At 42.7% G+C, this 14,203-nt stretch overlaps 1 protein-coding gene and 1 pseudogene across 1 annotated transcript; one reads left to right on the top strand and one right to left on the bottom strand.

The window, feature by feature from the left end:
• On the bottom strand, positions 1-1,562 carry LOC103426971 (probable inorganic phosphate transporter 1-5; annotated as a pseudogene).
• A 2,479-nt stretch (positions 1,563-4,041) lies between these two features.
• LOC139191991 (uncharacterized) lies at positions 4,042-5,424 on the top strand. Its single transcript, XM_070813033.1, has 2 exons — positions 4,042-4,562; positions 4,923-5,424. The coding sequence occupies exons 1-2, from the start codon at positions 4,042-4,044 to the stop codon at positions 5,422-5,424; spliced, it is 1,023 nt and encodes a 340-aa protein (XP_070669134.1).
• The last annotated feature ends 8,779 nt before the right edge of the window (positions 5,425-14,203 follow it).

The raw sequence follows: 14,203 nt of genomic DNA, 5'->3' as shown, positions 1-14,203 counted from the left end.
TTACTCTTCAGTCTCGCCACTCAACTCCTCGAGTGATTTTCCCTTTGGTTCAGGCACCAACAGTGTAAATAGCATGCCAAAGAAGTTGATGGTGGTAAGCATAATAAGAGAATTCTTCATACCAATACCAGGTGGGTACCCTGCGTCTGTCTTCGCTGGGTTCGTGCTTTGTGCAGCGTTTAAGAACCCAAAGCCACCTACTATAGCTCCAACATTTCCTGCTGCAGCTGATATTCCATGACAAGTATACCTCAACCTCGCCGAGAAGATTTCTGCTGGCACAACAAAGGTAGTGGCATTGGGTCCAAAATTAGAGAAGAAAAACGTAAGGGAGTACAACACCACAAACCCTATTTTGTTCGGTTTCAAAGTCCAATGATGGTAAGGAATTGCAAGGGCAAACATGAATACTGTCATGAAAAAGAAACCCATTAATTAGATCGCAAACCTTCCAATCTGATCGATGAATGCCACAGTGAACCAATACCCTGGAACAAGACTGCACAATGCTATAAATGTTTGTGCCCTTGCAATTGTATAGAGCTCTTCAATGCCGTTCATGGTTTCTACGGCCGGAATCTACCCAATTGCGTTGAATATGTCATTTTGGAAAAGATTCTGGTTGTAGTACGCTATGTTAAATAAGAACCACGTAGTGGTGGTACCAAGGAGGTGAAGCTCGTGTCAGCGAGCAAATTCCTTGATGAACAAGCCAAATATGTTGTCTTGAATCTTCTTTGACATTAACCTTTTCGACTTCAAGACTCACTTGTAACACCTTGGACATGTCTGATGCAGCTTGTTTTGTATTACGGGCAATAAGGGCGGTGTACCGAGCTGTCTCGGGCATTTTCAATCGCCAGAAATAAGTAAGAGCAGCAGGGATGGCTCCAAACATCAAAATAATACGACAAACGTAATCCGCTTGTGGAACAAAAGAATCATTCGGATCAACTGAGTAAGGGGGTGCCTTGTATGCGCAATTAAACGCGCTTGAAACAATTATGGAAACAATCCCAGTAGCCAAAATTCCAAACTCTTGCATGGCAAACACAACATCGATGAAGGTGCCGCGAGTCTTTTTGTTAGCGTACTCGGACATGATCGTAGCTGAAAGAGGATAGTCACCACCAATCCCGAAACCAAGCCAGAAGTGAAAGAAACAAAGCGTTGCCATGACACCTTCCAGCGAAGATCCAAAAGAGAGCCCCGATGCAATAGAGCTGAACACCATCAGCATGAGAGTTATACCGTAAACTTTATTCTGGCCTAACTTGTCACCAAGCCATCCATCCAAAGCAGAGTTTTCCGGCCAAAGTGCCATAGAGGGTAAAGCTGTTTACAGCGGCTGAGACTTTGGGAGGCAACGTGCTGGGCTTCGTTGCGTCTTGATTCGTGTAGTATATACGACTGATGAGCTTGGTAATGAAGGAGATGGAGAAAAGATCGTAGGAGTCTGTGAAAAATCCCATTCTGGCTATGATGATTGCTGTGAAATGGTACCATTGGGTCTTGGCAACATCAAATGCATTAAGCACTGCCGCTTGCTTATCTCTGGCCATAACATAACTGCTAAATCTTATAACTAATGCTAATTAATTAGTTGTAATCTTGGCTATTACACAAAGTGTGTGCTACAAAACAAAAGACGATTGTTAGTTGCAACTTGCAACTGTGTTTCCTTCTTGGAGAGATAGAGAGAAAGAGATTTGAAGCTATTTTTTATTTGCAGTTGAGATGATTCATGACCATGGATACTGAAAAGCCCATTTATATAAAAGAAAAAAAGGTAAAGTACAAAAAACTACCTCAACTATTGGTGTCAAGACACCTTCATACCTCATCTTTTAAAATTCACAATGTCATACCTCATTTTTAGAATTTGGTCCAATGTTATACCTTCGTTAGCTTGTCCGTGAATTGGTCAGTTAAATGCTGACACGGCTTGATCCGGGGCCCAGATTCTCACCTGGATGGATTCCACATGGCACCACACCAATGTTTTCCCACCAAATGGCATCCAGCTAGATTCCTAATACATGTGGCTTTCTCACAGAACGACACGTGGATATTCCATTAAAATTAAAATTAAAATTTTAAAATTTTAAAAAATGTAAGGGAACGTTGTAAAGTGTGCCTATCGATTTGGTTTCCCTCCCCCCAATACCCAAATCTTGTCAATCTAATTCCCCATTCCCAAATCCAGAAAATCAAGAACCCTAACCCTAGTTCTCGCGGCTCCAAATCTCTATTAATCAGATCATAAATTTAGCGAAAACCCCAAATCATCTTGTCGACTTGCTTCCCCGACTTCGTGGTGTTGGAAGGGGCTTTCATCTGGGTTCCATTGGCTTCGACGGAAAATCGAAGGATTCGCCATGGGGTGGTACGTGCGCGATGATCCCGACGAAACGATGCCTACCTATTGTAAGTTTTTTTTATGCTTTTGATGATTCCAAATGTGTAGTGTGCTTATTTTTTGTTTATTCTTGTTTGAAAAGGTAGATTTATGCTTTGTTAATTCGAAACGGTTCTTACGGTGTTGGAATGGGTTGAATGTGGGTTTTTTTTTTATTCTTCTAGCATTGGTTATTCTTGTTTGAAAAGGTGGTTTATGCTTTCTTAATTTGAAATGGTTACTGAGTTGTTGGATAATCGGTTGGTTGCTTTGTTGCTTTGTTTATTATTGTGAAGATAAGGTGGTTGGATAGTGGGTTTGTTGCTTTGTTGCTTTGTTTATTCTTATGAAGATAAGGTGGTTTGTTGCTTGGTTTGTTGTTGTTGAGAAATGGTTAACGTGCTTTGGCTATTTGCATATAGTTGTGGTTTGTTGCAATTGCATATAGTTGCATATAGAAGGTTGTGCATTAGTTGCATATAGAATGGTTTGTTAGGTTAAAATGCAATTGCTTATGTTTGTTGTTGGCTTTTAATTAGGGTTTGTTTATGTGAATTTTAGTTGTTCCATAACTATTTTCTATTGAATTGCATCATGGTGGGGAGATAAGTTATGACATGTACGTTGGGGGAAAAGTGACATATATAGATAACTGTGATAAAGACCTCATGTCACTGCCGGTGATAGATGATATGGTGGAGGCAGTTGGATATATTGAGCGGTTCATGAACTATTATTTCAAGATTCCCAACATGGACCTTTCCAATAGTTTGAAGCAGATTCAAAGTGATTTCGATGTTATGTCCATATGTAATTTTGTTCCAAAAGATAAAGTGATTGAGATGTACATCGAAGAATTGACAACAGAAGAAGCCGTAACCTAAGAGCAACAGTTTCTGGAGTCTATGGAAGTCACAGGTCATAGTACAGTGGTTATTGATGAGATAAGTAGTTCAGAGGAGGATGTTGGGCCAACAACACTTAAACCAATAAGATATAAAAGCTTGCTAGCTATTGAATGGCCAGAAGTAGATGATTGTTGCACATTTCAAGTAGTGCAAACATGTGTGACTGAGGTAGGAAAGATAAATGCTGAAGAAGGGAATGGTCAGAAAGAGAAAAATTGTGAAGGGCTATATAAGAGTAAGGGGAAATCTGTGGCTGAGGTAGGAGAAAAGGATACTGAGAGGGATGTAGGTGAGAGGGATGTAGAAGAGGGGGATGTAGGAGAGGGGGATGTAGGCGAGGGGGATACTGAAGTATTCTTTGATGTACCTATTAGTTTGGAGGGGAATGTTGAAGAAGAGAATGAATAAACTACTGAAGAAGATGATAGTGACTTTGAAGAAAGTGAATATATGAGTGATGCCGATAACCCAGTGTTTTCCAAGTTTGATGAAAGGGATTCTGAGCAAAGAAGTGCAAGGCAACCTGAGCAAAGAAGTGCAAGTGCAAGGCAATCTGAGCAAAGTTGGGAAAGAGAAAAAGAGTAAAGGGAAGAAGAATTTGATACTGCAAATGTGGAACAAAATGTGGTTGATGATCCAAACTATAACTCTGATGCTCTTGAGAGTGTACACTCTTCGGATGATGAAGGGGGCAAAAAACATGAGCGATTTCCAGAGTTCATTGAGAAAACAGACATGAAGAATCCCACTCTTACACTCGGGTTTGTTTTCAGGGATCATGTCCAATTCAAGCAAGCTGTCATCATGTACTCCCTAGTGAATGGATATGGAGAAATCCATTTTCCTAAGAATGAGAAATTGAAAGTCATAGGAAAGTGTGCAAAATGGTGCCCTTGGAAGTGTTGTGCTGGAAAAATGTATGGTTCGAACAACATACTGATCAAGACTATACTTGATGAACACACATGTGGGAGAACTTGGGCAAACAAGAACATGAAGTCCTCTTTGCTGACTGATTTGTACATGGACAGGATAAAATTGAATCCCATATGGCCTGTGGATTCCTTTTTGGCAACTGTCGAATCAGAGTGGAATCACGGTTGTACAAAAAGGAAAGCTTACAAGGCTTTAGATAAGGCTTTAAAGATCATTGAGGGAAAACATGCAGAGCAATACACAAAGTTGTGGAACTTTGCTGAGGAAGTGAAGAAGACTAACCCTGGAAGCACAGTGAATGTGAAGTTGGATAGGGGGAGGTTCTAAAGGATATATGTGTGTTTGGCGGCTTGTAAAGAGGGGTTTAAGTCAGGGTGCAGGCCATTGATAGGATTAGATGGGTGTCATTTAAATAGTGTATATGGAGGTCAGCTACTTTGTGTTGTTGGCATTAACCCAAATGATGAAACATGGGTTATAGCGTATGCAGTTGTAGAAATGAAGAATAAGTCCAGTTGGATTTGGTTCTTAGAGTTATTAGTCGTTGATGTTGGGATTGTCAATTAAGGGGGATGAACATTTATCAATGATCAGCAAAATGGGTTAATTCTGGCCTTTAAAAAAGTCTTCCCTAATTTCCACCACAGATTTTGTATGAGACATTTGTATGCCTACTTCAGAAATCTGTTCAAAAGGAAAACATTGAAGGATGCTTTATGGTCAGTAGCCAGAACAGCAACAGTTCCTTACTTCAAAAAAGCAATGGAGGATATGAAGAAGCTCGATGAAAAGGCCTACGATTGGTTGGTGAAGTTGCCTGCATATCATTGGAGCATGTCCGATTTTGAAACACATCCCAAGTGTGACATGCTGTTGAACAATCTCTGTGAAAGTTTCAATGTTGTCATACTTATACCCAGACAAAAACCTATTGTCACCATGCTGCTCCTTATTCACACATTATTGATAAAGAGAATTCAGATGAGAAAGGATATAATGGTGAACAAAGTTGGAGATCTCTGTCTTAAAATCAAGAAAAAGTTGGAGGAAGCCAAAATTCAAAGTGGCAGATGCATTGCACAATGGTTAGAGGGCTCTAAATTTCAAGTTGATGATGGAGGGGGGAGCAATATGTGGTTGACTTGGTTGAGAATACCTGTTCGTGCAGAAAGTATACCTTGATAGGAATCATATGCAACCATGCAATATCGGCCATAAATTTCAAGAGAGAAAAACCGGATGACTATGTCGATGCTTATTATTCAAAGGCGCGATACTTGGAGGTGTATTCTCATTTAGTAATGCCGATGAATGGGATGTCTTTGTGGGAGGAAACTGATAAACCACCAATATTGCCTCCTACATATATAAGGCAACCTGGAAGGCCGAGGAAGAAGAGAAACAAGGAAGCTGCTGAGATGGAGAATGAGAGTGAACAAACTCCCACAAACCCAACCAATAATCCTCAAGGTCCTCCTCAGCCACTTAAGCTAGGAAGGAAAGGGCAAGGCATTTTGAAATGTACCATCTGCAAAAAGGAAGGTCATAATGCAAGAACCCATCATAGAAATCTTCCTCCAAGGGACAAACATGTAACATTTTCTACTTTATATGGTTTTTTAAATCCTTTAACATCATATTACACTCTTAACCCTTTAACATCATTTTCTACTTTGTAGGCATCCACATATGCTCAAGGACAAACTGCACCTAAAAAGAGGACAAGGAAAACAAAGGTAAAAACTTAACCATTTCCTTAGCTGTAAAACATTTGGATTTAGTTAAAAAGCTTGCTTGGTCTCTAAATGAACTTTGGATTTAGGCATCACAATCAGTAACTGAATCACCTAGAAGCATCAAGCAGAGAAAGACCAAGCAATCCACTAACTGAATCATCCAAATGCACCAAGCACAGAAATACCAACCAACCCAGCCACAACCACGTTTTTTGCACAGATGGTTGTTTTTTGTAAAGGAATTGTAAAGTTAGAACATGTTTTATGCATCCAAGAGGTCTTTTGTGAATTGAATGGATGATGTAGCAGGTTTTTATGAATTCAGTAGGTTTGTAATGTTAGTTGGAGATGCTAGATGAATTCTGTTAGTTTTTTTTTAACATGTTTAACAATTTTTGGATAATTAAGTAGGTTTTATGCTTAATTTGGTCTATTTCATATTTTTCTTGCAAATGATGAGTAGTTTGTGCTTGAATACACTTGTTTTGTTGTTGTTGTGGTTATATCATTATTTTTGGGTGAGATTTTTCAAATTTGAGGTCAAGGATGATCTAATTTGTGCTTAAAATGGTATATCACATGTTTTTTTCTTTTTTTTAGCGGGAAAATTCAAATTACCAAAAAAAAAAAAACCAAATATATTTTCTGACGTGGATGCTATTTGGCGGGAAAACATTAGGTGTGGTGCCACGTGGAATCCATCTAGGCGAGGATTTGTGCCCCGGATCAAGTCACGTCAGCATTTAACTGATTAATTCACGGACAAGCTAACAGAGGTATAACATTGGACCAAATTCTAAAGATAAGGTATGACATTATCAATTTTAAAAGATGAGGTATGAAAGTGTCTTGACGCCAATAATTGAGGTAGTTTTTTGTACTTTACCCAAGAAAAAAAAAAGATTATTTTGACTAATGTACCAAATTAACATAATTTATTCAAATATGCTGAAAATAAAGTTTAGTATACTAAATGTTATAATATAATTGATTATATTTTTTTTTAAATATCCAACTATTTGTATTACGACATTTTACATAAGTGACTTTATTCCCGACTGAAAAAATCTACATTATATCATTCATTGTACCACTAGCAAAATGCCAAGCGTAAAAACTAAAAACGCACAACCCTCTTTTAATGATGTGACAAAGTTTTGATGGGATTGAATCTGCGTTTGTTTAATTGCTTTCTGCCAATTGATCTTTCATTGCCATTTGTCTTATCAACTAATGACTTATCAAAAAGCATTTGGTACTACCGCATCAAAAGACTAATAGTTCAAGCAATTGACCAATAAAACTTTGACTTATTATTATTATTATTATTTGTTTGTACCATACTTGACCAATCCCGAAACTACCGAGCACCGGCCAACGCTATACTGTCAAGGACCCAGAAGAGTTCCCCTCCGACCAGGAGGCCAATCACTACTCGACACGTGTCAAGATTAGAAGCCAATCAGAGCGCAACACGTGTCGACATCAAGAACCAATCATAACATGACACATGTCAATGTGACAAAGCTACAAGTTTTTCTATAAATAGGGGTCATTCCCCCACAATATTGCCTAATGCCATTTGTGTTAAATCATTCACAAGAACTCATTAAATTGAGAGCTTGATCCTTTGTACTTGTGTAAGCCCTTCACTACTAATAAGAACTCCTCTACTCCGTGGACGTAGCCAATCTGGGTGAACCACGTACATCCTGTGTTTGCTTCTCTGTCTCTATTCATTTACGTACTTATCCTCACTAGTGACCGAAGCAACCAAGCGAAGGTCATAAAACCTGACACTTTCTGTTGTACCAAAGTCTTCGCTGATTTTGTGCATCAACATTTGGCGCCGTCTGTGGGAAACGACACTTATTCCTACTCTCTTCAGCTGTGTCAAGCTGGTTTCTATCATTCGTACACTTTCCTTTGATCAGGCATCCCTCTCCAACATGGGAAGCGAAGGAAGCCACAGCACACAGAATGACACCCCCCTTGCACATAGTGCGAAACAACGAAAGAAGGAAGGAAAACGAGTTCTTCTTCAAGCTAAAGTCGATGAGTTGGAAGCTCAGAACAACAAGATAGCAATGAGGAATGAGGTCCTCCAGGAGCAATATGAGAAGCTCTTCGAGACACTCCACGAAGCTAGGCAAGCTCAGACACGCGAGCTTGTTGCCCCCGTGGAAGTCAACCATCAACTGGGTGCCCTCCAACATGGAGGGTCACATGCATTCGACATAGATATCCCTGATAGGGAACAGATTACCCCTCGACTTGATAATCAACATGAGGCTTCTCTTAACCCAGTTGCTTCGACCCGAACCATGAGAAGTGGAGGGAGACACCTCTTTGCTGAAGGGGCAGAAGGATCGAAAGCCGTCTTTCGCGATTGTCGGGATTTCCTGAAGCAACGTCGAGAGAATTCCATCCATATAAGCTCAAAGATTAATGACCCAAGGATTTCTGAGAGACTCGGTCCCCTGCCACGGCCCAAGCCGGCCACCAATTTGGGGAAGGGGCAACAAGTCCTAGAGAGACATGAGGGTACAGGGGACTCAGAGGTGTTCCGACAGACATACCCTGGAAGCCAGTACAGCGAGTCCAGGGAAAAATCACATGCCCTTGATCAAACCTTCCTAATTCCAATAGGAGATGGAGATTTACGAAAGAAAGCTCCAGTGACACATAACTCTGCTCAGGACCCCCTTGTCCTACAACTTCTTGAGGAAGTAAACAAGTTGAAGGCTGAACGTCAGGCTGAAATACCTGACTGGAACCAACCCAGGCCTGGCCCTCTTACAAGGAGGATCCTCAACACCCCCCTTCAAGCAAAGACAAAGCAAAAGCTTGGCTTGCAACTTTATACTGGAAAAGAGGACCCGATTGAGCACCTTAACCTCTTTGAGTCCACCATGGCATACCGGATGCACACCGACGACGAGCGATGTCTTCTCTTCCCCTCCACCCTCTCTGGTGGAGCTCTAAATTGGTATTGTCGTCTTACACCTGAGACGGTAGACTCATTTGAGGAATTGAGGAAACTATTTGTTTCCCAACACATTTTCCAAACCGATCGCTTGCACTCTGCAGATGACTTGTACACTATCCGCCAGAAGCCAGACGAGTCATTACGTATGTATGCTGGCCGCTTCAGCCATGAATACTCCCGGTGTGCCGAGGCAGACGACAAGACTGCCCTCAAAGCCTTCACGGCAGGCCTACGTGATTGTTTCTTTAAATACATGATCAATGCCAATACTTGGAAGACTTACTCTGAGGTAATGGCGCAGGCTTATAACCATGCCTCCGCCGAGGCAAAGACATATCAGGAGAAACCCCCTACAACCATCCTTTATCAACAAGTGGGAGGTGGAAGCCAGACTCACCTAAATGAGAAGACCTCGACTTCCCAAACAGCAGTGGCACCTCCCCATGCCTTGCATAATGCTTCACCGAATCAACAGACATATCAATTTCAAGGCAAGAGGAAGGATTTCCATCCTCACCACTCTCCTTTCAGTAAAAAGAGTAAGGGACACTATCCCGATAACCAAGGGTATCACCACAATAACGCTCGCCCCCAGGCAGTCAATGCAGTGGGTCAAACCCGCGTCAAGATACCCCCTACCCCAAGGTATGAGACATACACGCCCTTGAATGCCACATGCGCGGCCATTTACCCCAGCATAGCTCACCTGATACCAAAGCCAAAGCCGAGGCACCCAGATTACACGCCCCCGAATAACGCGAGCATGTTTTGTTGCTACCATGAGCATAACGGCCATGATAGCGAAAAATGTATCATCCTCCGTGATCGTATTGAAGCTTTGGCACGAGAAGGAAAAATTGATCAATTCCTTCTTCACCCTCAAAGGGATAACCGTAACCAACGCCAGGTGAATGTCATATATTCCATAAGCGGCGGCACACCCATATCTGAATCTTCCAATAGGGCCATGAAAAGCAGTGAACGAACTTTGAGACCTGGCCATCAAGTGTTTCACGTGGAAGACATCAGAGGAGGCAAGTATCAAAAGCCTAACTGGGATCCAATATGTTTCTACCCTGAGGAAGAAAGAGGTATAATCTACCCTCACAATGACCCGCTGATCGTGGAAGCTCACATAGCAAATTTTGATGTGAAACGAATCCTGATAGACACAGGTGCTTCAGTCAATATCATGTTTGCTGAAGCTTTCAAGGCACTTAATGTAGCTGAACACTTGCTAGATCGCTCGATTTCTCCTCTGATAAGCTTCTCTGGCGATATCGTGCAACCTTTAGGGAGTATACACTTACCCTTCACCATTGGTACAGGCCCCTACACAGCTACTATTACCACTAACTTCTTAGTGGTCAATTGCCCGACGGCATACAATGTCATCTTTGGGCGCACAGGCATCAATGATCTCAAGGCTATGGTATCCACGCATATGCTGTTGATGAAATTTCCAACCCCCATGGCAACGGCTACATCAGAGGAGATCAGCTTAGTGCACGATCATGTTACAACACTTCAGTCAAACAACAACACCTGTCTGTCCCCAAGGAGACTCTCTCTATACATAACCAAGTCGTAAAGACCAGCCTAGATGAAGCGAACTTGGATCTTCCTGATAGCAACAGTCAACCCGACGACCCTCGAGATGACTCCTTCACCCAGCAAGCACAACCCGCTGAAGAGTTAGAGAATGTCTCTATCTCCAAAGACCATCCAGACCGCATGGTGAAGATTGGCACTACTTTGTCACCACCCCTTCGGTTGTCGCTGATCTCCTTTTTGCAAGAGAACGCCGAGGTCTTCGCTTGGTCATATAAAGATATGCCGGGCATCTCTCCCGATATCATCTGTCACCACTTGAGTATTGATCCCAAGACCAAACCAGTAAAACAGAGGCGAAGATCTTATGATGTTGAGCGATACGAGGCGATGAAAGCAGAAGTTGAAAAACTCAAGGACATAGGCTTCGTCCGTGAAGTCAATTACCCAACATGGGTAGCAAATGTTGTCCTTGTTAAGAAAAATCCGACCAAGGAAAGTCTCCTGCTTCAAAAGGTCTTGTGGAGAATGTGTGTCGACTACACCGACCTAAACAAAGGATGCCCGAAGGGTGTGAGCTCTTGAGCTTCATGGACTCTACGGCAGGGTGTGAGCTCTTGAGCTTCAAAAGGTCTTGAGCTTCAAAAGGTCTCATTGATAGACTTATAGACTCTACGGCAGGGTGTGAGCTCTTGAGCTTCATGGACGCTTATTCAGGATACAACCAAATCCTCATGAACCCCTCAGACCAAGAACATACGGCTTTCACTACTGACAGGGGACTGTATTGCTATAAGGTCATGCCTTTCGGCCTAAAGAATGCAGGAGCAACTTATCAGAGACTGGTCAATTCAATGTTCGCCGAACAGATTGGGAAGAGCATGGAAGTTTACGTTGATGATATGCTAGTCAAGAGCAAACATGCTGACCAACACATCACCAACCTATCTGAAACTTTCACCATTCTAAAGAGGTATCGAATGAGGTTGAACCCCAACAAATGTGCCTTCGGCGTGGGCTCTGGCAAATTCTTAGGCTTCATGATTAGCCAACGAGGCATTGAAGCTAACCCTGAAAAGATCAAAGCAATCCTCGACATGAAAGAGCCAATAACTTCAAAAGACATCCAAAGCCTTACTGGCAAGGTGGCAGCCTTAACCAGATTCATCTCTAAGGCCACAGACAGATGTGCTCCTTTCTTCAAAGCACTCAAGGGAAATAAGAAGTACATTACATGGACGGAGGAATGTGCCAAGGCATTCAGGAATCTCAAAGAGTACATGAGTAAAGCCCCTCTGCTCTCCAAACCAGAAGTTGGTGACACTCTCATCATCTATCTATCGGTTTCGGCTTCAGCAGTCAGTTCTGTTCTTATTCGAATGGACAGTGGTGTCGAACGGCCCGTCTACTACGCTAGCAAGGCCCTACAAGATGCGGAGACACGATACTCCAACATTGAGAAATTAGCTCTAGCATTGGTCATGTCTGCTCGGAAACTTCGCCCTTATTTCCAAGCACACGCCATCATCGTGCTTACCAATCACCCTCTTCGACAGATACTCCAGAGTCCTGACACGTCTGGACGAATGATCAAATGGGCGATAGCATTGGGTGAGTTTGACATCTCCTACCAACCAAAACCAGCCGAAAAAGGTCAAGCAGTAGCAGATTTCATAGCCGACTTCACATATCCTGTTGACATTGCTTCTACACCTGAAGCAGTAGCTTCATTACCATCGGAATCTCAGAAAGTAGAATCAACGACCTCAGCATGGAGTCTGTATGTTGATGGCTCATCCAACCAACAGGGCTGTGGAGCGGGACTAGTCTTGACTACGCCCGACAAAGTAGCAATGGAGTATGCTCTTCGTTTCAAATTCAAGGCATCAAACAATGAGGCCGAGTATGAAGCCCTTCTAGCAGGATTACGTTTGGCCAAACACCTCGGGGTTAAACAAATTGATATTTTCAGTGACTCCCAATTAGTGGTCAACCAGGTTACCAACAACTTTGATGCTAAGGACAGCTCCATGGCAGCATATCTTGCGCAAACACAACTTTTGCTCAAGCACTTCCACTACCAGATCACCCAAGTTCCTCGAGCGGCAAACAGTCATGCAGACGCCCTGGCTCGCCTCGCCTCAGCTGTGGAAGACAAGATTGGAAGAAAAATTCATGTCGAACTGTTGGCAACACCAAGCACCATGGCCGCAGAAGTATGCAACTTACAACAGGGGGATAGTTGGATCACCCCGATCTATAATTTCCTTGCTCATGGCACCCTCCCAAATGATAAAGTCCAGGCTAAGCAAATTCGATACAAGTCTACCCGCTACCTGATCATCAATGATCAACTCTATAAGCGAGGTTTTAGCCTGCCATACTTAAGGTGTCTTACGCCTGCCGAGGCGGAAATCGTCCTTCGGGAAATACATGAGGGAGTCTGTGGAGATCATGCTGGATCTCGGTCCCTAGCACACAAGACTTTTCGCCAAGGATATTACTGGCCAACACTCCACCAGGATGCCATCAAAGTATCCCGCTCATGTGACAAATGTCAACGATATGCAACTATTCCTCATTCCCCTCCAGAGCCTCTTACTTCTATGATCAGCCCTTGGCCCTTCGCCCAGTGGGGACTTGATTTGATCGGCCCAATGCCGGCAGGGAAGGGCAAAGTCTGTTACGCAGTCGTTGCAGTGGACTACTTCACAAAGTGGGCCGAAGTAGAACCCTTGGCAACCATTACTGAGGCAAAGATAGAAGACTTCGTGTGGAAGAACATCCTTTGTAGATTCGGCATTCCCAATGCGATAGTCACTGACAATGGGCGACAGTTTGACAACAAGAAGTTCAGGTTGTTCTGCTCTAAGTTCAACATCAACTTATGCTTTGCCTCTCCAGCTCATCCCCAGTCTAATGGACAAGTTGAGGCCATCAACAAAATAATCAAGCGCATTTTGAAAACCAGCTTGGACAAAGCTAAAGGCTGTTGGCCAGAATTTGTACCCCAAGTTCTTTGGTCATATCGCACTTCATATCGGACTTCAACAGGAGAAACTCCATTCTCACTTGCCTTTGGCACAGAGGCGGTTGTCCCTGTTGAGCTCGAGCAAGCAACATTCCGAGTCCAGAACTACATTCAAAGTGAAAATGACAAACAACTCACCCTCAACTTGGATTTAGTCGAGGAACACAGAAACCAAGCTCACTTGAGGAATGTCGCCTACAAGCAGCGCATCTCCAACTATTATGACTCTAGGGTCAAGCCTCGTTCTTTCAAAATAGGAGACTGGGTCTTAAAGAAAAGATTACTCTGCGACAGAGTCCCGAGTGAAGGCACACTTAGTCCAAACTGGGATGGACCGTATGAAGTCATTGGCATCAGTCGCCCTGGCTCTTACACACTTAGAAGCTCCGATGGCAAGACCCTTGGCCATCCATGGAACGCTGATCACTTGAAGTACTACTACAAATAGACTCACGATGTACAAGTGTTGAGCTATAGCCGTTCGGCATCCTATGTAATGAAGGCCATTTGGCAATGAATTCAATAAAGAGGTAATTTAGCCAACCCAGCCCTCACTCTTTTACATTCCTAGCAAGGGAACACTCAAGTGTTGAAACCTCAAAGCAGATATATCCAACACGAAACAAAATCTAAGTATGTGTCGACAAGACTATA

Source organism: Malus domestica, chromosome 02 (assembly GCF_042453785.1).
Source record: "Malus domestica chromosome 02, GDT2T_hap1".
NCBI classification, from domain to species: domain Eukaryota; kingdom Viridiplantae; phylum Streptophyta; class Magnoliopsida; order Rosales; family Rosaceae; genus Malus; species Malus domestica.
This window is presented reverse-complemented; position numbering and strand designations above follow the sequence as displayed.